The sequence below is a fragment of the Aythya marila genome (assembly GCF_965140915.1).
Source record: "Aythya marila genome assembly, contig: HAP1_HAP1_SCAFFOLD_169, whole genome shotgun sequence".
NCBI lineage: Eukaryota > Metazoa > Chordata > Aves > Anseriformes > Anatidae > Aythya > Aythya marila.
In genome coordinates this window covers 296,024-319,258 of record NW_028137768.1, presented here as the reverse complement: position 1 = coordinate 319,258, position 23,235 = coordinate 296,024, and the positions used below count along the sequence as shown (strand labels likewise).

General features: G+C 50.0%; 2 protein-coding genes across 2 annotated transcripts; both read left to right on the top strand.

The window, feature by feature from the left end:
• Positions 1-6,735: 6,735 nt before the first annotated feature.
• Positions 6,736-7,668, top strand: LOC309890549 (olfactory receptor 14C36-like; the record flags this gene model as incomplete). Its single annotated transcript, XM_082784976.1, has 1 exon — positions 6,736-7,668. One exon carries the CDS (start codon positions 6,736-6,738, stop codon positions 7,666-7,668), a length of 933 nt encoding a protein of 310 aa, XP_082641102.1.
• A 13,180-nt stretch (positions 7,669-20,848) lies between these two features.
• LOC309890548 (olfactory receptor 14A16-like) lies at positions 20,849-21,772 on the top strand (the record flags this gene model as incomplete). Its single annotated transcript, XM_082784975.1, has 1 exon — positions 20,849-21,772. The coding sequence occupies one exon, from the start codon at positions 20,849-20,851 to the stop codon at positions 21,770-21,772; it is 924 nt and encodes a 307-aa protein (XP_082641101.1).
• Between the last annotated feature and the right edge of the window lie 1,463 nt (positions 21,773-23,235).

The following is a 23,235-nucleotide window of genomic DNA, read 5'->3' as shown; positions in this document are numbered from 1 at the left end:
GAGCCCCCTTGCAATGACTGCATCTCATCTCCTCAGAAGCTGTATCAAAGGGGACAAAAAAGTCAGGGCTGCTGGGGCCTTCCCTTCTTGCCAGCACCCACCTCTTTATCCTCTCCAGACTTTCCTATGCTGCCCCACACTTTGTCCTATTTCCTGGAAGGCTGCAGACACCCATCTCTGTTCTTCACCTTGCTGTCATGCTGGCATTTCCGTGGTTTCACCGATGTTTTGTGAACCCTCACCAGCTGTTCCTTCAAACACAAAGCCACGATCTGATCAAAGACACTCTTTGGGTGACCTCTAGTAGCACAGCACAACTTTTTGAGGGACATTTATTCTTCTTCATGGCCAATGCCAACCTTCCAAGGTGCATTTTCTGGCAGGTTTTTCTCTACTGCTGTTTCCTACTACCAAAGAAAGTTCCACCTGGGTGGAAACCTGTCCTAAAGTAGGCTTCCCAACCCATTGGCCTTCTTGCGGCCTGTCAGTCAACCAGACAGAAGTCACCTCACCAGCATCTTCCAAACCACAGTCCTGCTACTGGCCTTGTAGCTTCTTGTGTAGACACACCCAAGCCTTGTGCCTGCTGCTGTCCAGTCATGGACTTAAACAGAAGGGACAGGACAACCCATATGTGGGCCTTCTTTCTGTCTGGGTCCTCCTGGGTATGGAGGCAGAGGGGATCCCACAGTCAGCATGTCAACCAGGTACCTTCTGCTGGCCTACCAGGACCACTGGCAGATGTCAGCTGAAAAGTACAGATCCAGGGTATAAGTGTGACCTGTCAACTACTTCGGATGGAAATGACCTCACAGTCCCTTTCTGTGACATGTTCCTGCTGCTGTCCTATCAACCGCAGAGACAGAACTGACCTCACAGTCCCTTTCACAGGCCAATTCCTCCTGCTGGCTTGGGAGATCCTGAGGCAGAGCTGAGCTCATCAGATCATTCCCACCCATCTCCTCCTTGTGGCCTACAAGCTGATCAAATCCATGGCCCCTCACATTCATTTTGAATGCCATGTGACTGCACAGCAATCTCACAGTTCCTGCCCTGCCACAAGGGAACAAGAACCTAAAGTTAAGGGTTAAGAAAAGGGTTAAAGGTGAGAAGGTTAATGCACAGGAAGACAGGCTTTGAAAGTTAGTAGTTCATGTGTGGAATTAGGGACTGTGGTGAACCTTGCTGGTTGAGAGATCAAGCAGATATTTAGTGGGAGGGTTTGGTGTTCTGCTTGTGGTGTCAGGTCTGTGGTTAGGGTATGGGCAAGCTGTTTGTTTGAGGGTTTTGTTTAGGTCTGCAAGAATACCAGGGTTAAATAGAGCATTTTAATGCTATAGTGAAGTGCAGGGATGAGGGTGAGCAATAGAGGAAAGGTAATGGAAAGGGGTTATGGACTAATTTTGGCTTCAAGGGATATTGTGGTCAAAATTAGAGCAGTGGATTCCTGTCAGGGTGTGAAGTGGCATTTAGATTTAGGTATTAATGTAACAGGTTAAAATAGGGTAAGGCCCTTACATGACTGCTTTAAGTCAGCTTTATGGTGGGATCAACATTTCCTGAATATTCTTACCTCTTCAAAATAGTTAGCTTCTGCTGTCCAAGCTCCTCTTTCCTCCCCCAGATCTCACATCTCTCCTGGCCAGGCTCCTCCTGCCTTCCCCTTAAAGAAGTTTTTGCCAATATCCAACCTAAACCTCCTCTGGTGCAACTTTAGCCTATTCCTCCTTGTCCTATAAAAGGACACGTAGGAGAATAGACCAATGCCCACCTTGTTACAGCCTCCTTTCAGGTACCTATAGAGAGAGATATGGTCGCCCCTGAGTCTCCTCTTCTCCAGACTGAACAATCCCATCTCTTTCAGCCTTTCCTCGTAGGACTTGTTCTCCTGACCCGTCTCCAGCTTCGTTGCACGTCTCTGGACTCGCTTGAGAACCTCGATGTCCTTCTTGTAGCGAAGGACCCGAAACTAAACACAGTACTCAAGGTGCGGCCTCACCAGAGCTGAGCACAGCAGGACAATCACTTCCCTAGCCCTGATGGCCACACTGCTTCTTATTCCAGCCAGGATGCTTGTTGGCCTTCTTGGCACACTGCTGGCTCATATTCAGCCAACTATCCACCAATACTCACAGGTCCTTCTCTGCCAGGCAGCTTTCAAACCACTCATATCCCAGCCTGTAGCTCTGCTTGGGGTTGTTGTGCCCCAGGTGCAGGACCTGGCACTTGGCCTTGTTGAACTTCATGCAGTTGGCCTCAGCCCATCGGTGCAGCCTATCCAGATCCTCCTGCAGAGCCTTCCTACCCTCGAGCAGATTGAAACACACACCTAACTTGGTGTCATCTGCAAACTTACTGAGGGTTCACTCGATCCCCTCATCCAGATCATCGATAAAGATATTAAAGAGAACTGGCCCTAGTCCTGAGCCCTGGGGGACTCCACTAGTGACCGGCCTCCAACTGCTGGTCACTAGCAGAGTCCTCCATTCACCACAACTCTTTGGGCCCAGCTACCCAGTCACTTTTTAATCCAATGAAGTATACACCAGTCTAAGCCACGAGCAGCCACTTTCTCCAGGAAAATGCTGTGGGAAATGATGTCAAAAGCCTTACTGAAGTCAAGGTAGACCGCATCCACAGCATTTCCGTCATACACTAAGTGTGTCACTTTGTTATAGAAGAAGATCAGGTTCGTCAAGCAGGATCTGCCTTTCATAAACCCATGCTGACTGGGCCTGATTGCCTGGTTGTCCTCCAAGTGCCTCATGATGACACTCAAGATAACCTGTTCCATGAGCTTCCCTGGTACTGAAGTCAAACTAACAGGCCCATCATTTCCTGAGTCCACCCTCCAATCGTCATTGTAGATGGGCATCACATTTGCTAGTCGCCAGTCGACTGGGACCTCCCCTGATAGCCAGGACTGTTGATAAACAATTGAAAGCAGCTTGGTCAACTCTTCCACCAGTTCTCTCAGTACCCTCAGGTGGATTCCATCTGACCCCACTGATTTGTGTACATCCAAGTGCCACAGCAGGTCTCCAACCATGTCCTCATGGATTATGAGGGCCACATTCTGCTCCCCATCCCTTCCACCAGATCAGGGGGATGGGTATCTAGACAACAACTGGTCTTGCTGCTGAAGTCTGAAGCAAAGAAGGCATTAAGCACCTCAGTCTTTTCCTCATCTCTTTCCCTAAGTTTCCTCCCGTATCCGGTAAAGGATGGAGATTCTCCTTAGTCCTCCTTTTTGTGTTTCTGTATTACAAAAAAACATTTTCTGTTATCTTTAACAGCCATAGCCAGAGTGAGCTCCAGATGAGCTTTGGCCTTTCTAATTTTGTCCCTGCACAGCCTCGTGACATCCTTATAGCCCTCCTGAGAGGCCTGCCCTCTTTTCAAATGTCCTGTCGTGGTTTAACCCGACCGGCAGCTAAACACCACGCAGCCGTTCGCTCACCCTCCCCCCTCCCTCTCTGGGACGGGGGAGAGAAATGGAAAGTGAAGCCCGTGAGTTGAGATAAAGACAGTTTAATAAGACAGGAAAAAAAAATAACAAAATAATAATAACAATAATAATAATGATGATACAATGGTGATAATACGAAAGTAATAATAGTATGTACAAACAAGTGATGCACAATGCAATTGCTCACCACCCGCTGACCGATGCCCAGCCTAACCCCGAGCAGTCCGGCCCCCTCCCCCCGGCTAGCCACCCCTATATATTGTTTAGCATGACGTCAGATGGTATGGAATACCCCTTTGGCTAGTTTGGGTCACCTGTCCTGGGTCTGTCCCCTCCCAGCTCTTACTGCACCCCCCAGCCTGCCCGTTGGCAGGACAGAGCAAAGGCTGAGATGTCCTTGGCTTAGTATAAGCACTGCTCTGCAACAATTAAAGCATCGGGGTGTTATCAGCACTCTTCTCATTCTAAGCCAAAACACAGCATTCCACCAGCTACTAGGAAGAAAATTAATTCTGTGCTAACTGAAACCAGGACATGTCCCAAACCCTCCTTTTCTTCCTAAGCTCTAGCCACAACTCTCTGTTCAGCCAGGCCAGTCTTATTCCATGCTGGCTCATCTTTGGGCATGTGGGGACAGTCTGCTCCTGAGCCTTTAAGATTTCCTTCTTGGAGTGCTCAGCCTTCCTGGACTCCTCTGCTCTTCAGGACTGTCTCCCAAAGGACTCTGCCAACCAGTGTCCTGAACAGCTCAAGGTCTGCCCTCCGGAAGTCCAAGACAGCAGTTTTACTGATCCCCCTCCTGACTTCACCAAGAATAGAGAACTCTACCTTTTCATGCTCACTCTGCTCAAGCCAGCTCCTGACCACCACATCTCCCACCAGTCCTCCTCTGTTCTTGAACACCAGGTCTAGCAGGGCACCTCCCCTGGTAGGCTCACTAACCAAATGGGTCAGGAAGCTATCCTCGACACTATCCAGGAACCTCTTAGAGTGCTTCCTCTGAGCTGCATTGCATTTCCAGGCTATGTCTGCAAAGTTGAAGTCCCTCATGAGAACAAGTGCTGGTGATTGCACAACTTCTGCCAGCTGCTTGTAGAACACCTCATCCATCTCCTCATCCTGGTTTGGTGATCTATGAGACCCCCAGCACGATGCCTGCCTTGTTGGCCTTCCCGCTGACCCTAACCCATATGTACTCAACATTATCATTCCCAGACTCGAGTTCCACAACATCAAAACACTCTCTAATATAAAAAGCCACACTGCCACCCCTTCTGTGCTGCCTGTCCCTTCTGAACAGCTTATAGCCATTCATTGTAGCAGTCCAGTGATCAGCGTAGTCCCACCATGTTTCAGTTATTGCAACCAAGTCATAGCTTGCTTTTTATTTCTTTGCTCTTGAGAAATGGCTACAACTATATTATACTGAACATACATCAATAAAATCTCTGTTTATGGCCCAGAGGGATTTGGCACTTCAAATATTACACTAATGTCTCTCTGGCACCTCCATTTTCACCTGGTGTCTGCATCTGAACAGCTTCCTCCTGGCCTCTGTCTTCATTCAATGTGCTGGGAGCTGAGACAGGCAGCTGACATGCAGATTCCTGATTTGTGCATATTTAAAACAAGGCAAGAGGAATCCCAAATCCTGTGAGCTTGTGTGAGGCATGGGAGAGGCAACTAAGCCCCCTTCTAGCATCTGGACTGCAAATAAAGAAGGAGATGCCTTGACTGACCCAGCTGAAACTCTTCCCTCAGGAGAGGGAAGGCTGGGTGTTCTGACTAAAACCAGGATATGGAAAAAGTGATTCTTGGACATCATACCTCTTCTGAAATGAAAAAGGACATTGTCCCCTATCCAATGGAGGGAATCAGCATGAATGTTTACTTCGGTGTGTTTCAAAGTTGATTTCCCTGGAGGCCCAGGGATGTGTCAAGAACTCCCTGTGCTGCTGAGCTGGGCCGGGCTCCTGGGCCCAACGGGAGCTCCTGGCAAGCGGGCAGTGAGACAGAGAGACAGCTCTGCCCAGGAGCAGCTCCTCTGCACAGCACAGCAGCAGGGCTGGTGTGACACTGCCTGCAGTGACACTGCCTGCAGGGGTCAAGGGTGGCTGAGGGAAGGGAGGGAGATGTTAAAGGCAGTGTGGAGGGGGGATGCTGAGAGCTCAGTGCGGGAGAAATCCTCACAGACCTGAACAGGGTAAGTCTCTGGCTTCAGGGCAGCACAGCTGTTGTTCCTGGTGCCATCTCCAGATTTGCCGGCAAATCCCTCAACCTATGGGAGCTTTCAGGAGGACTCTCAGTGTTTGGATAAGAGGAGAACAACAAGCTCCAGAACAGTGATTATCTGCCATAAATAACTGAAGGACAGGACATGATGGTTCTTTCTCACAGGGCTGGCTGCAGCCAGGTTGCAGTCAGGGGTGTCCAGGGCTGTGGTGCAGAGTAGGGTCCCTGCTGTGCCCCAGGGGCTGTGTGCTGGGGCAGGGCCTCTGCTGCCTGCCAGGCTCAGCACTCAGCCTGCCTGGGGAGCTGCCCAGGGTGCTGCAGGGAGAAGCTGTGGGTGGAAGCAGCCCCCCTCCCCTGGCAGGGCAGGGCAGGGTCCTGCTGCTGTTGCCCAGAGGCTGCTTCCTGGGGTAGGCAGCTCTCAGCTCTACAGCATCCCCAGGGCATCTCTGGGGGTGACTCTTGACAAGATGAACCAACTCCTGCACTACCTGCATGGAAGGCACTCTCTAGAGTCTCTGCTCTCATTTTCCTGCCCTGAAGAGCAGTCAGGAGAATGCAAAAGGAGTTGTCTGGTTGTGTCAGTCAGTGAGGCTGTTAGATTATTCCACTGAAAGAGATCTGTAGGTCTGTGAGGAATCTCACAGTTTTCCACCACACTCTATAACCTATATACTTCTTTGTTTTGTGACAGATTTTTGGATGTTGTACTCAGCACCTAAAATACTGAGATGCCTATGGCCACTGGACACCTGAGATCCATCCCCACTGGTTTTCAGCAGACGCTGTAGGGCAGTACTGACTCTGGCTGAGCCCACACAGGATCTGTCTGGTCCTTCTACACCCTTAGGAAGTAAAACTGAGTGCTAGAGGCAAGAGCACATCTTCCTAAAAGGGAAGGAGTAGGACAACCTCCTCTTGCTGAGGAGGTTTTGATGAAACATAATCTATAGCTATAGGTATTGCACAGAGAAATCTCTCTAAATTGTTCTGTGTCTTTTCCACCATTGACAGCCATCCATGCTCTGAGGCAGCAAATGTCCAACAGCAGCTTCCCCACTGAGTTCCTCCTCCTGCCATTCGCAGACACGCATGAACTGCAGCTCCTGCACTTCGCGCTCTTCCTGGGCATCTACCTGGCTGCCCTCCTGGGCAACGGCCTCATCCTCACTGCTATAGCCTGCAACCACCGCCTCCACACCGCAATGTACTTCTTCCTCCTAAACCTCGCCCTCCTCGACCTGGGCACTATTACCACCACTGTTCCCAAAGCCATGGCCAATTCCCTGTGGGACACCACAGCCATTTCCTATGCAGGTTGTGCTTCTCAGGTATTTTTCTTTTTCTTTTTCCTTTCAGCAGAGTTTTATCTTCTCACCATCATGGCCTATGACCGCTATGTCGCCATCTGCAAACCCCTGCACTATGGGACAATAATGACCAGCAGAACTTGTGCCAACATGGCAGCAGCTGCTTGGGGCAGTGGCTTTCTCTATGCTGTGCTGCACACTGCCAATACCTTTTCCTTCCCCCTCTGCCAAGGCAATGCCCTGGACCAGTTCTTCTGTGAAATACCCCAGATCCTCAGGCTCTCCTGCTCAGATGCCTACCTCCAAGAAGTTGGGCTTATTGTGGTTAGTGCCTGTTTATTATTTGTGTGTTTTGTCTTCCTTGTACTGACCTATATACAGATCTTCAGGGTCGTGCTGAGGATCCCCACCCATCAAGGACGGCACAAAGCCTTTTCCACATGCCTCCCTCACCTGGCCGTGGTCTCCCTGTTCATCAGCAGTGGCACATTTGCCTACCTGAAGCCTCCCTCTATGTCCTCCTCTTCTCTGAATCTTTTGCTGGCAGTTCTATACTCAGTGGTGCCTCCAGCAGTGAACCCCCTTGTCTACAGCATGAGGAACCAGGAGCTGAAGGATGCAGTGTGGAAAGTGATGTCTGGAGTTTTTCAGAAGCAATAAATGGCCTGTTTTTTTCTGCATATCACTTATAATGTAACTCGTTATATTCCCAAATGTTTGTTTTCTGTGAGTGTGCCTTGCTCACGTATGTTTAAATAAAAGAAACGACCCTGCAGTGACTTTCTTGCCTGAGATCCTTCCTCAGATACCTTTGGTGGAACTGCAGGGGCACTTGGCTGTGTGCAGAGGTGGAGGGGAGAAGAGTCCTGGCACAGCAGCATTGCCAGGGAGCCCGAGGGCTTGGTCTGTCCTGGGGTGCTCTCTTTCACCTCCCACACTCTCCTTCAGAGCCCTTCTCTTGCTGTGAGTTCTGATTGCTTTTGTTGCTTGCTCATTGAGCAGCTGTGGGGAAGTCCTTTGTCCACAGGCCAGGGTCTCTAACACAGCTGGCTCCGTACCAGCACCTCCAGCATGAAAGGCTCAGCTCTTCTCCCACATCTCATCTCATGGATATTGCAAAGGATCGGACTTAAAGGAGGCTCCTTGCTTAGCTTGTTTCTCTGTGGGCTCAGGGCGACGAGATCAGCTGATCATCAAGGATCAGCTTTTAGGCAGGAAGGGCTGATTTCGGAATTGCCAGCTGGTGTCTGGCACCCATAGAGATGGTGACTTCACTTGCCTGTATCCACAGCATGCAATAGGTGTGAAGGCAGGCAGGTGTCTTTCTGGAGGGAAGTGGAAGTCACCAGGAGAGCCCAGGGGATTGGCAGGGACAGTGTGTGCCAGGGAGTCAACAGGACATGGAGCCCCCAGAGCATGAGCATGTCCAAGGTGGAGCCACCCAGAGGTAAGATGCTAAACTTGGGATGGAACAGGCAAAGAAGAGCTCTGCAACTGCAGGGAACACAGCAAGCACAGAGAAAGCAGTCTGCTGAATTAGTTGTTAAACCTCTGGTGAAATTTCAAAGACTAGATTGAATGAATCACTCCAAAATGTCTCTGCCATTGAAAATGAGTTGGACTCAATGAGCTTTGTGTGTCTCTTCTACAAGGGGAAGGCGAGGAGGTGAGGTAATTTGCAGATGTCAGCAGCAGGGACACTGCCACTGCCCTCCACTTTTCCACTTGCTGCTTTGGGGGCATTCCAGCCTGGGCCGCTCTGCTGGGCTTGGCTGGGGAGAGGACAGGGAGGTGTGGAGAGCTGGGGAGGGTCTGGGCTGTGCTGGTCTCCTGGCAAAGACAAGGAGGAGCAGCAGAGCAGGGGCTGGGCTGGGCCCTTGTTCTCTGGACACCCTGGCAGATGCTGTCCCAGGGCAATGGTCCCAGAGCAGCCCCTCACAAAGACCATTCCCAGCACTGGGCTCTTGACCCAGCTCACACAGGTGGTTTGGAAGGATGTGGAAGGACACCAAATGACTACATCAGGAATCCACGCTTGCCCTGTCTATATGAGACGGCCCATAGTATTGGTGCAGTGAGATGAGCCTGAGTGAACACAAGTGCCAGAAACTATTCCCTAAGGCTGCTATCATGTGGACAGACAGAGTCTCAAGGTCCCCTCTCTTTAGAGGTATGGTCTCCTGGGAAACCAGCTAAATAAAGCAAAATTAGACATCATGACTTTCACACCAACTCCTCTGTAGAATTCTCACCATTTTCCTAAAATTCATTTCTTGATTCATTTTTCCACACAGAGATGGGCATTTCCTTCAGGATGCACTGGTGTTGCTAAATGCTACGTGGGGAAACATGAGGGACTGTGCAGGGCATCCCCTGCACCCACTGCTCCTGGGGGGGGGAGGACGTAGGCTGGGAAGAGACCTCCTGAGCGCAACTACTCCTTGTAGCCCTGTGGATGCTGGCTGTGAGGTCACTTCTGTCCCAGCCCCTGGCTGGCCAACAGCAGAGAGGCAGAGCCTCCGGGGTCATAAAGGCTATTAGAAAGCTGCCCCCGGCAAGATGACATGTATGGGAGGCCAGGGGAAGGCCAGGAAAATAAAGTGGCAGATTGGTGGAGAGAAGACTGAAGTGGCTAAGAGAAAGGAAAGATTTGGAAGAGAGAAAAGGGTTTCAGGTAAGGGTGCTGATGCTGGAAAATATTCAAGTTTGGCAATATTTCTTACTTGCAACCTTAGGACATACATGTAGTTCTACCCGAAATGCCATCCCTCACCCTGAACAAATCCACTGCTCTAATCCCCAGCATCAAATCCTACCTTGAACTCAAACTCCAAACACATCTCCTGTTACCATTAGTCTTAACCTATTGATCACCCTTATCTCAGGCCTTTAATTTATATTATTAAATTCACAGTTTTAATAGCAGCCCTTATCCCCAAACAAAGCAGATAATAAAACCGTAACCAAAAATCTAGCCCATACCTTAAACAGTAACTGGCTACCCAAAGCAGAACACCAAAGCCTCCCTCTAAGACTCTGCCAAATCCCTAAACCTGGAAAGTAAGATCTAATCCCTAGACCCTAACCTGAAGACCTAACTCCCAAATCCCTGCACTCTGATCATGTAATCAAATCAGGTTGGCCCCAAGAGCCTGATATAGATCTGGCCAGGTCATAGGGCTCAAGGAGATGGGTGGGGATGTTCTTCTGAGGTAGGTCACCTGTGCCTCAGGATCTCAAGAGGAGGCCCATGGCTGTGCAGGTGGGTGTTGGAGTATTGTGCCTAAGGGCCTGATAGGCCGCCTTCAGGCACATGGCTGGTGTATCATAGAATGATAGAATATCCCGAGTTGGAAGGGACCCATAAGGATCATCGAGCTCAACTACTGGCACCACACAAGTCTACCCAAAAATTCAGACCATATGACTGAGAGCACTGTCCAAACCCTTCTTAAACTTCAGCAGGCTTGGTGCCGTGACTATGTCCGTGGGGAGCCTGTTCCAGTGGGCGACCACTGAAAACAATAAAATAATAAACAAAGAAAATAATTTGGCGCCTGCCCCTCCATTCTCCCTCATGAGGAAGCTGTAGACCACGATGAGGTCTCCCCTCAGCCTCCTCTTTTCCAGGCTGAACAGGCCAAGTGCCCTCAGCCGCTCCTCATACGTCTACCCCTTAGGCCCTTCATCATCTCTGTAGTCCTCTGGACGCTCTCCAATAGTTCCACAAAGAAACCCATGTGAGCCTCACCCATAACCTAAATCTCCCCTCTTTTAGTTTAAAACCATTCCCCCTTCTCCTGTCATTAAGTGATTGAGAAAATAAAATAATAAAAAAAAAGCCCTCCATCTTTTTAATAAACCCTCTTTAAGTACTGACAATTTGCAATGAGGTCACCCCGGAGCCTTCTCATCTCCAGGCTGAACATCCCCAGCTGTCCCCCGGGGGTCAGTACTGGGTCCAGTCTTGTTCAACTTATTCATCCTAGACAATGCAACAGAGTGCAACCTTAGCAAATGTGCTGAAGATACAAAACTGGGAGGAGGGGCTGATACTCCAGAAGTCTGTGCCGCCATTTGGAGGGACCTCGGTAGACTGTAGAGCAAGGCAGTGAGGAACCTCCTTAAGTTCAAGAAAGGCAAGTGCAAGGTCCTTCTCCTAGGAGGAATAACCCCATTGTCCTGGTTTCAGTTAGCACAGAATTAATTTTCTTCCTAGTAGCTGGTGGAATGCTGTGTTTTGGCTTAGAATGAGAAGAGTGCTGATAACACCCCGATGCTTTAATTGTTGCAGAGCAGTGCTTATACTAAGCCAAGGACATCTCAGCCTTTGCTCTGTCCTGCCAACGGGCAGGCTGGGGGGTGCAGTAAGAGCTGGGAGGGGACAGACCCAGGACAGGTGACCCAAACTAGCCAAAGGGGTATTCCATACCATCTGACGTCATGCTAAACAATATATAGGGGTGGCTAGCCGGGGGGAGGGGGCCGGACTGCTCGGGGTTAGGCTGGGCATCGGTCAGCGGGTGGTGAGCAATTGCATTGTGCATCACTTGTTTGTACATACTATTATTACTTTCGTATTATCACCATTGTATCATCATTATTATTATTGTTATTATTATTTTTGTTATTTTTTTTTTTCTTTTCCTGTCTTATTAAACTGTCTTTATCTCAACTCACGGGTTTCACTTTCCATTTCTCTCCCCCGTCCCAGAGAGGGAGGGGGGAGGGTGAGCGAACGGCTGCGTGGTGTTTAGCTGCCGGTCGGGTTAAACCACGACAGTCTTTTTGGCGCCCAACGTGGGGCCCGAAAGGTTGAGATAACGGCAGATCTGATCAGAGTGTGTTAAACTAAAATTGGTGTAAGGATTAGACCTGCTTAATAGTCACTTGTCATGATGCTGATTGCTTTAATCACAACTCTGCTGCGCCTGTTTTCCAAATTGAGTATTATAGTACATTATTTTCCGTATTTGCTCTCTGTAGTGTTGTTTCTCCTCTCCGGGCCCTGGTTTCAGACCATTATGGTACTAAGTGTTATAGCAATGGCTTATGAGACGATAAGATATCTGGTCATGACTCTAACTTGGTATTTATACTCAGTAACATCGTGGACTCTGTACTTTGGAAACAGCATCTTGGGAACTATTAGCAATTATACCTATTGTTTTTCTCCATTAGAGAGTCAATCTGTGGAGGGGAAAGGGGAGGATATTTTTCCTTACTTGCTTACTCTCCCTTTCTCCTTCACCACCCCTGTATCCTCCTGGGTCACTCTGCCTTCCTCCTTCACCACCCTCTTATCCCCTGAGCTTGTCACAATAGCTCTCCAAGATATTGAATATTTCTGGAATACTCAGAATACCATAGTCTTGTTGTTCTGCCTCATGAATGCACTTCAGATTCGGCTTAAAGTTAAACAACTACTTATGAAGCTCATCCGGAGATCTGCCCGGAGGCAGTATAGTTGTGGGTGGCAGGGAGTATGGGTGGATATGGGCAGGCATCTAGAGCAGTTGGCACCCCCAGTGTGTTGGAAATTCACCCCTGAACAATGGCAAAATCCTCAAAAACTGGCAGAATGCTTGAAAAAAAGGTGTAATGATTCTGGCAGTTCCAAAGTAACACAAATCATTGTAACGTGCTGGGGCCTGGCTCATGCCTATCGAGCTGCCATTGATACTGCTGTCAACTTAGTGACAGACCCTGCGACCACTCCAAACCCTGTGACAGATCCAACGGCCACTGTGACCCCTACGGTGGATTCTGCAGCCGCTCCAGTCCCAGCTCCTGCAGCCGCTCCAGTCCCAGCTCCTGCAGCCGCTCCAGCTCCAGCTCCTGCAGCCGCTCCAGTCCCAGCTCCTGCAGCCGCTCCAGTCCCAGCTCCTGCAGCTGCTCCAGTCCCAGTTCCTGCAGTCGCTCCAGTTCCAGCTCCGGCCGCTACTCCAGTCCCAGTTCCTGCAACTGCTCCAGTCCCAGCTCCTGAAGCTGCTCCAGCTCCAGCTCCTGAAGCCGCTCCAGCTCCAGCTCCTGCAGCTGCTCCAGTCCCAGTTCCTGCAGTCGCTCCAGTTCCAGCTCCGGCCGCTACTCCAGTCCCAGTTCCTGCAACTGCTCCAGTCCCAGCTCCTGAAGTCGCTCCAGCTCCAGCTCCTGAAGCCGCTCCAGCTCCAGCTCCTACTGCTGCTCCAGTCCCAGCTCCTGCAACTGCTCCAGCTCCAACTCCAGCTCCTGTAGCCGCTACAGCTCCGGTTCCTGCAACTGCTCCAGCTCCTGTAGCCGCTCCAGCTCCTGTGGCCGTGTCAGAGAAACGAGCTGTAGCAGTGCAAGTTGACCCTGCAGAGGGCATTCCAACCCCTGTGGCAGACCCTGTAACAAAGTCAGAGAAACGAGCAGTAGCAGTGCAAGCTGCCCCTGTAGAGAAGGTGAAAATATGGTATAGAAATTCAAGTCGTTTAGAACGCAGAGAGTCTTCTGCCAATCCAGGTAAGGCTTCTGCCAAAACTAAGTATAGAGATGACGAAGATGATGACGACGCTGGGCCGTCAAGGATTCAGGAGGAGGAAGATGAGGATGCCGAAAGAGCAACAGTAACTACCCGAAGCCTAAACGAGCGCGAGCTACGAGATGTGCGAAAAGATTTTGGTCGCTGTATAGGTGAGCAGCTTGTCACCTGGCTGCTCCGGTGCTGGGACTCTGGAGCCAATTGTGTGGAATTAGACGGCAGGGAAGCCAAGCGGCTGGGATCCCTTGCTCGAGACGCCGGCATTGACAAAGCAATTGCAGATGGAGCACGACCCACCAGCCTCTGGAGGCGTCTCCTCTCAGCTGTGAGGGAAAGGTATCCCTTCAAGGAAGATATTTTATGTCTACCAGGCAAGTGGACCACTATGGAGAAGGGAATCCAGTACCTGAGGGAATTAGCCGTACGGGAAGTGATTTATGAGGATCCAGACCTCAAACAAACATCCACAGATCCAGATGAAGTCAAGTGTACACGACCCATGTGGCGGAAGTTTGTACGGAGTGCACCATCATCATATGCCAGCTCATTGGCAATAATGGCCTGGAAAGAGGATGAGGAACCCACAGTGGGTGAAGCGGCTAAACAACTCCGGCAGTACGAAGAAAGTCTCTCCTCTTCCTTACAGGCCTGCGTCTCAGCTGTGGAGAAACTTTCTGAAAAGGTTCACCAACTTGAAGAGAATCTATTGTCCTCCCCACCTGAACCAACCAGTGCCCACCGACCAAAGGAGAACACTTGGGAGAAACTTTCTGAAAAGGTTCACCAACTTGAAGAGAGATTATTCTCCTTCGCACCTGTACAAAGCAGTGTCTCAGCTGTCAGGGGTAGGCGTTCACCCACACAAGGAAGACGATATGGTGGGTACTCACCCCGTGCCACCCTGTGGTTTTACTTACGAGACCATGGAGAGGACATGAGAAAGTGGGATGGAAAATCTACCGCGACCCTAGAGGCACGGGTACGTGAGTTGCAAAAGAAAACAATCAGGAAAAAGGGATTCTCCGAAAAGTTTGCTGCTCCAACTTCCAGCAGACAGTCCTTCAAACACAGAAACGAAGAAGATTCTGACCAGGATTAGGGGGGCCCTGCCTCCAGCCAGGGGGAGGAAAGGGACAATCGAGTTTATTGGACTGTGTGGATTCGATGGCCTGGCACATCACGCGCACAGAAGTATAAGGCTTTAGTAGACACCGGTGCACAATGTACTATAATGCCATCGAGCTATAAAGGACCAGAGCCCATCTATATTTGTGGAGTGACAGGGGGATCTCAGCAGTTGACTGTATTGGAGGCTGAAGTGAGTCTGACTGGGAATGAGTGGGAAAAGCACCGCATTGTGACTGGTCCGGATGCTCCATGTATCCTTGGCATAGACTATCTTAGAAGAGGATACTGCAAGGACCCAAAAGGGTTCCAGTGGGCTTTTGGTATTGCTGCCTTAGAGACAGAGGGCATTAAACAATTATCTACCTTGCCTGGTCTCTCAGAGGACCCCTCTGTTGTGGGGTTGCTGAGGGTCGAAGAACAGCAAGTGCCAATTGCTACCACAACTGTGCACCGGCGGCAATATCGCACCAACCGAGACTCCCTGATTCCCATCCATAAGCTAATTCGTCAATTGGAGAGCCAAGGAGTGATCAGCAAGACTCATTCACCTTTCAATAGTCCCATATGGCCAGTGCGAAAGTCTAATGGCGAGTGGAGACTAACAGTGGACTATCGCGGCCTGAACGAAGTCACGCCACCACTGAGTGCTGCAGTGCCGGACATGCTGGAACTTCAGTATGAACTTGAATCGAAGGCAGCCAAGTGGTACGCCACAATTGATATCGCTAATGCATTTTTCTCCATCCCTCTAGCAGCAGAGTGCAGGCCACAATTTGCCTTCACTTGGAGGGGAGTCCAATATACCTGGAATAGGCTGCCCCAGGGGTGGAAACACAGCCCTACCATTTGCCATGGGCTGATCCAGTCTGCACTAGAGCAGGGGGAAGCTCCTGAACACCTGCAGTACATCGATGACATTATTGTGTGGGGTGACACAGCAGAGGAAGTTTTCGAGAAAGGGAAGAAAATAGTCCAAATCCTTCTGAAAGCCGGTTTTGCCATAAAACAAAATAAAGTCAAAGGACCTGCACGGGAGATCCAGTTTTTAGGAATAAAATGGCAAGATGGACGTCGTCAAATCCCAATGGATGTGATCAACAAAATAACAGCTATGTCTCCACCAACTAACAAAAAAGAAACACAGACTTTCCTAGGTGTTGTGGGGTTTTGGAGAATGCACATCCCAAATTACAGTCTGATTGTAAACCCACTCTACCAAGTAACTCGTAAGAAGAATGAGTTTGAATGGGGCCCTGAACAACGACAAGCCTTTGAACAAATCAAGCAGGAAATAGTCCATGCAGTAGCCCTTGGGCCAGTTCGAACAGGACCAGATGTAAAGAATGTGCTCTACACTGCAGCCGGGGAGAACGGCCCCACCTGGAGCCTCTGGCAGAAAGAACCTGGGGAAACTCGAGGTCGGCCTCTGGGGTTTTGGAGTCGGGGATACAGAGGATCTGAGGCCCGCTATACTCCAACTGAAAAGGAGATATTGGCAGCATATGAAGGAGTTCGATCTGCTTCGGAGGTGGTCGGTACTGAAGCGCAGCTCCTCCTAGCACCCCGATTACCGGTACTAGGCTGGATGTTCAAGGGAAGGGTCCCCTCTACGCATCATGCAACTGATGCTACATGGAGCAAGTGGGTTGCACTGATTACTCAGCGGGATCGAATAGGAAACCCCAGTCGCCCAGGAATATTGGAAGTGATCATGGACTGGCCAGAAGGCAAATACTTTGGGATATCATCAGAGGAGGAGGTGGGTCGTGCTGAAGAAGCCCCACTGTACAACCAGTTGCCAGAGAATGAAAAGAAATATGCCCTGTTCACTGATGGGTCCTGTCGTATTGTGGGGAAGCATCGGAGATGGAAGGCTGCTGTATGGAGTCCTACGCGACGAGTTGCAGAAGCTGCTGAGGGAGAAGGTGAATCGAGTCAGTTTGCAGAAGTGAAAGCCATTCAGCTGGCTTTAGACATTGCTGAACGAGAAAAATGGCCAGTTCTCTATCTCTACACCGATTCATGGATGGTAGCAAATGCCCTGTGGGGATGGTTACAGCAATGGAAGCAAAACAACTGGCAGCGTAGGGGCAAACCTATCTGGGCTGCTGCATTGTGGCAAGATATTGCTGCTCGGGTAGAGAACCTGGCTGTGAAAGTACGCCACGTAGATGCTCATGTGCCCAAGAATCGGGCTACTGAAGAACATCAAAACAACCAGCAGGTGGATCAGGCTGCTAAGATTGAAGTAGCTCAGGTGGACCTGGATTGGCAGCATAAAGGTGAATTATTTATAGCCCGATGGGCCCATGACACCTCAGGCCATCAAGGTAGAGATGCAACATACAGATGGGCTCGTGATCGAGGGGTGGACTTGACCATGGACGCTATAGCACAGGTTATTCATGACTGTGAAACATGTGCTGCAATCAAGCAAGCCAAACGGTTAAAGCCTCTTTGGTATGGAGGACGATGGCTGAAATATAAATATGGAGAGGCCTGGCAGATTGATTACATCACACTCCCTCAAACTCGCAATGGCAAGCGCCACGTACTTACAATGGTGGAAGCAACCACCGGATGGCTGGAAACATATCCTGTGCCTCATGCTACCGCCCGGAACACCATCCTGGGCCTTGAAAAGCAAGTCCTATGGCGACATGGCACCCCAGAAAGAATAGAATCAGACAATGGGACTCACTTCCGAAACAACCTTATAGACACTTGGGCCAAAGAACATGGTATTGAATGGGTGTATCACATCCCCTATCATGCACCAGCCTCCGGGAAAGTTGAACGATACAATGGCCTGTTAAAGACTACCTTGAAAGCAATGGGCGCTGGGACGTTCAAAAACTGGGATACGCATTTGGCAAAGGCCACCTGGTTAGTCAATACTAGGGGATCTACCAACCGAGCTGGACCTGCCCAATCAAACCTGTTACGTACTGTAGATGGGGATAAAGTTCCTGTAGTGCATGTAAAAAATATGCTGGGTAAAACAGTCTGGGCTACTCCTGCCTCAGGAAAAGGCAAACCTATTCGTGGAATTGTTTTCGCTCAGGGACCTGGATATACTTGGTGGGTGATGCAAAAGAACGGAGAGGTCCGGTGTGTACCTCAAGGAGATTTAATACTGGGTGAGAATAGCCCATGAACTGAATTGCACCATGTTAAATAGTATATTATACTGTATGTTATCACTACCATGATTACTATAGGTGACTAATTAGAATGTATGGAAAAGAGTGTAACCTGAGCATGACATAAATGGTATGGAATAAGGGGTGGATAGATGTCCTGGTTTCAGTTAGCACAGAATTAATTTTCTTCCTAGTAGCTGGTGGAATGCTGTGTTTTGGCTTAGAATGAGAAGAGTGCTGATAACACCCCGATGCTTTAATTGTTGCAGAGCAGTGCTTATACTAAGCCAAGGACATCTCAGCCTTTGCTCTGTCCTGCCAACGGGCAGGCTGGGGGGTGCAGTAAGAGCTGGGAGGGGACAGACCCAGGACAGGTGACCCAAACTAGCCAAAGGGGTATTCCATACCATCTGACGTCATGCTAAACAATATATAGGGGTGGCTAGCCGGGGGGAGGGGACCGGACTGCTCGGGGTTAGGCTGGGCATCGGTCAGCGGGTGGTGAGCAATTGCATTGTGCATCACTTGTTTGTACATACTATTATTACTTTCGTATTATCACCATTGTATCATCATTATTATTATTGTTATTATTATTTTTGTTATTTTTTTTTTCTTTTCCTGTCTTATTAAACTGTCTTTATCTCAACTCACGGGTTTCACTTTCCATTTCTCTCCCCCGTCCCAGAGAGGGAGGGGGGAGGGTGAGCGAACGGCTGCGTGGTGTTTAGCTGCCGGTCGGGTTAAACCACGACACCCATGCACCAGTAGAGGTTGGGCGGTGACCTGTTATAAAGCAGCTCTGCAGAGAAGGACAAGGCAGTCCTGGTAGACAGCATGTTAGCCATGAGTCAGCAATGTTCCCTTGCACCAGCAATGTTCCCTTGGCCAAGAAGGCCAACGGTATCCTGGGGTGCATTTCAAAGAATGTTGCCAGCAGGTCAAGAGAGGTGATCCTCCCCCTCTACTCAGCCCTGATGAGGCCTCAACTGGAGTATTGTGTCCAGTTCTGGGCCTCCCAGTACATGGAACATGGAACTGTCCCAGTACAGGGACATGGAACTACTGAAGAGTCCAGAGGAGGGCTACAAAGACGATGAGGAGACTGCAGTATCTCTTATACAAGGATAGGCTGAGAGAGCGGGGCTTGTTTAGCTTGGAGAAGAGAAGTCAGAGAGGGGATGTCCCTTAGAGGGGGATGAGAGAGAGATGTTCTAGGGGAGTTTTATATATCTTTTTAGCTAAAGGTAAAGATCCCATGTTAGGGAAAAGGCAAAAAGGAAGGCAATATTTTTAGGAGGCATACCCTGACAAAATGCTAATACTTACATTACCAGTCTCTGAAGTTCTCATGGAATCTATCTTATACAACGTCTGGCACCTCAGAAGTGCTGTACTTGAGAAGAAGTTAAGAGAAATCCCAACTTTTTGTATTGAAAGTTCTAGGCCCCAGTTGAGCCTTAAGACAACAAACTGAGGATGAGATGTCTCAACTGAGTCCTTGTGATCTCTTGCCTCAGCTTGGGAAAATGGGATTCCTGCCAGTCACAGTCTGGGTGTTCTGCCTAAAAGTGGAAGAGGACAAGGTGATTCTTTGATGCAACTCCTCCTGATAGGAGAAATGACACTGCTGAAAGTAAGTGTCACTCCTCGTCTGATGGAGGGATCATAGGGGATTGCGTCAGCCTGTTTCAAAGCTGGTTCCCTGAAGGCCCAGTGACAGACATCTCAAGGGACACAAGAGAGGGCAGGGACAGTGAGGCCTTGGGATGGAGCTCTGCAGCTGAGCTGGGCTGGGCTCCTGAGTCCAAGGGCAGCTCCTGGCAAGCGGGCAGTGCTGCAGGGACACAGCTCTGGCCAGGAGCAGCTCCTCTGCACAGCACAGCAGGGCTGGGGGCACTGCCTGCAGGGGACAAGGGCACCTGAGAGAAGGGAGGGAGATGTTAAAGGCAGTGTGGAGGCGGGATGCTGAGAGCTCACTGCGGGAGAAATCTTCACAGCCCTGAACAGGGTAAGTCTCTGTCTGCAGGGCAATGCAGATGCAAGTATCCTGGGGGTCTCTTCTACAGTTGTCAGTTCCATGGCTGGTAGTCCTGAGGGATGTGTGGCTCTAAACTACAGTAATATAGGTTTCCTGGTTTATATACTGGCTTCTCCAGTGCAGAGGATGGGGCTGTTTCCTGGATCAATGATTTCCTGCCTAAGCTGTCAGAGGGGCAGGACATGAGGTTTCCTTCTCACAGGGCTGGTGGCAGGCTGTGAAGCCAGGTTGCAGGCAGGGTGCCCAGGGCTGTGGTGCCGAGCAGGGTCCATGCTGTGCCCCAGGGGAGTGTGCTGGGGCAGGGCCTCTGCTGCCTGCCAGGCTCAGCACTCAGCCTGCAGAGGAGCTGCCCAGGGAGCTGTGGGCTGAAGCTGTGGCTGGTAGGAGCAGGGCAGGGTCCTGCTGGTGTCCAGAGGCTGCTGCCTTGTTCAGACTGCTCACAGATCCACAGCACCCCAGGGGCAACCTTAGGCGAGAACAAACGGAAAGACCAGCACATGCACTAATGGAAGGGAAGGAAATCTCTGGTGTTTCTCATTTCTTTTACCTGCTTTGAAGGAGAGTCATGGGGCATGCTAATGGAGTTGTCAGGCTGTGTCCTTCACTGAGGCTTTCAGAGCATGACACTGAAAGAGAACTGTAGGTCGATGAAGAGCCTCAGAATTTCTCTTCACACCCCTCTCCTTACAGAGAACACCAACACCACCTTTAGTGTTCCTCATGGGATTGCTGGATGTCCTGCTTGGAACCTGAAAACAGAGGTGCCTCTGGCCACTGGGCACCACAGATTCATCCCAGCGCCCTTCACTGGATATTGTAGGGTAGTACTGACTTCTGCTAAGCCCTCAGAGGATCTTCCTGGACATTGAGGCACCTCAGAGAGAATAAAACAGAGCTCATAAGGAAGACACAGTGTATCTTGATGAGGAGGAATCTCTGAAACACAGTAGCAGTTTTACTCAGACAAGTCTCACTAATGTGACTATTTTTCCTCCAGGGAAAGGCATCCATACCCAGAGGCAGCAAATGTCCAACAGCAGCTTCCCCACAGAGTTCATCCTCCTGCCATTTGCAGACACGCGCGAGCTGCAGCTCCTGCACTTCGCGCTCTTCCTGGGCATCTACCTGGCTGCCCTCCTGGGCAACGGCCTCATCCTCACAGCCGTAGCCTGCGACCACCACCTCCACACCCCCATGTACTTCTTCCTCCTCAACCTCGCCCTCCTTGACCTAGGCACTATTACCACCACTGTCCCCAAAGCCATGACCAATTCCCTGTGGGACATCAGGGCCATTTCCTATGCCGGCTGTGCTACCCAGGTCTTTTTCTTTGTTGTCTTTGTCACAGCAAAATTTTACCTACTCACAATCATGGCCTATGACCGCTACATTGCCATCTGCAAACCCCTGCACTACAGGACAATAATGACCAGCAGAACTTGTGTCAACATGGCAGCAGCTGCCTGGGGCTGTACTTTTCTCTATGCTGTGCTGCACACTGCCAATACCTTTTCCCTACCCCTATGCCAAGGCAATGCCCTGGACCAGTTCTTCTGTGAAATTCCCCAGATCCTCAGGCTCTCCTGCTCAGTTGCCTACCTCAGAGAAGTTGGGCTTCTTGGGATTAGTGTCTGTTTATTATTTGTGTGTTTTGTTTTCCTTGTGCTGTCCTATGTGCAGATCTTCAGAGTTGTGCTGAGGATCCCCTCCCATCAAGGACGGCACAAAGCCTTTTCCACATGCCTCCCTCACCTGGCTGTGGTCTCTCTGTTCATAAGCACTGCCACATTTGCCTACCTGAAACCCCCCTCCGTGTCCTCCTCATCCCTAAATCTTTTGCTGGCAGTTCTGTACTCGGTGGTGCCTCCAGCAGTGAACCCCCTCATCTACAGCATGAGGAACCAGGAGCTGAAGGATGCAGTGTGGAAAGTGATGACTGGAGGTTTTTGAGAAGCAAATAACTGCATGTCCATTGCATATCACTCATAATGTAACTCATAATGTAACTCATTAAAGGCCAAGGAAGATCTTTTTTTTTTTTTTTTTTGCTTTTTGCTTTTTGCTTTAATTATGTAGTGATATATTTAAAAAAAAAAAAAATCATTTTTCTTCCCCTTCCAGTTCACTACTGAATGTCTCATGTGACTCTGAGACTTGGTATAAAAGAGGTGTATTTAATGGGCAATTAAATATTTAATGTGTATTTAAATAAAAAGATGGTTCCTGCAGTGACTTGCTTGCCTGAGATGCTTCCTCAGAGAAAGGTGGTGGCACTTGGCTGTGTGCAGAGGTTGAGGGGAAAAGAATCCTGGCACAGCAGCAATGCCAGGGAGCCCCAGGGCTTGGTCTGTCCAAATCAGCTCTCCATTTCACCTCCCACACTCTCCTACGGAGCTCTTGTGTTGCTGCGAGGACTGATTGCACTTGTTACTTGCTCATTGTGCTGCTGCGGGCAGTCCTGTGTCTACAGGCAGGGAGAGGCCAGGGACACTTCTCTAACACAGCTGGCTCCATACCAGCATCTCCAGTATAAAAGGGGATCTGCTCAGGGCAGTGCCTGAAAGCCCAGCTCTTCTCCCAAAGATGCTCTCATGGATATTTCAAAGGAATGGACTTGAAAGAGGTTCCTGGCTTTGCTTGTTTCTCTGTGGACTCAGGCAGATAAGATAGGAGTCCCAGGATCATATTTTAGGCAGGGAGGGATGATTCCATTCCTGCCTGTTGGTGCCCAGCACCCATGAGATTTTGACTTCACCGGCCTGTATCCACAGCATGAAAGGCTGTCTTCCTGGGAGAGTCAGGGAGGACCAGCAGAGCAGGGGCTGTGCTTGGACCTTGTTCTCTGGACACCCTGGCAGATGCTGCCTCAGGCCAATGGTCCAAGAGCAGCCCCTTGCAACCACTGTTCCCAGCACTGGGCTCTCGCCCCAGCTCACACAGATGGTTTCTTCCTCTGGATATGGACACTAAATGACTACATCAGGAGTCCGTATTTCCCTTGTCCATACGAGACTGCATCCGGTGTGGGTGTGGTGAGATGAACCTGAATGAGACCAAGTGCCATAAGCTGTTCCCTAAGGGAGCCAGCCATGAATTCCAGTGGGACAGAGAGAGTCTAAAGTTCACTTCCCATTGGAGGTACAGTCCCCTAGAATACCATCTGAATAAAGCAATCCTAGTCATTGTAAATGTCACACCAACTCCTTCTCTGCAGACTTTGCCTCCTGAGCACAACAGCTTCTTGTGACCCCTGTGGATGCTGGCTGTGAGGTCACTTCTGTCCCAGCCCCTGTCTGGACAACAGCAGGGAGGCAGAGCCTCTGAGGTCACAAAGGTCTTCAGAAAGCTGCCCCCAACAGGGTGACACATTTGAGGAGGCCAGGGGAAAGCTGGGTGAAAAACAGTGGGAAATT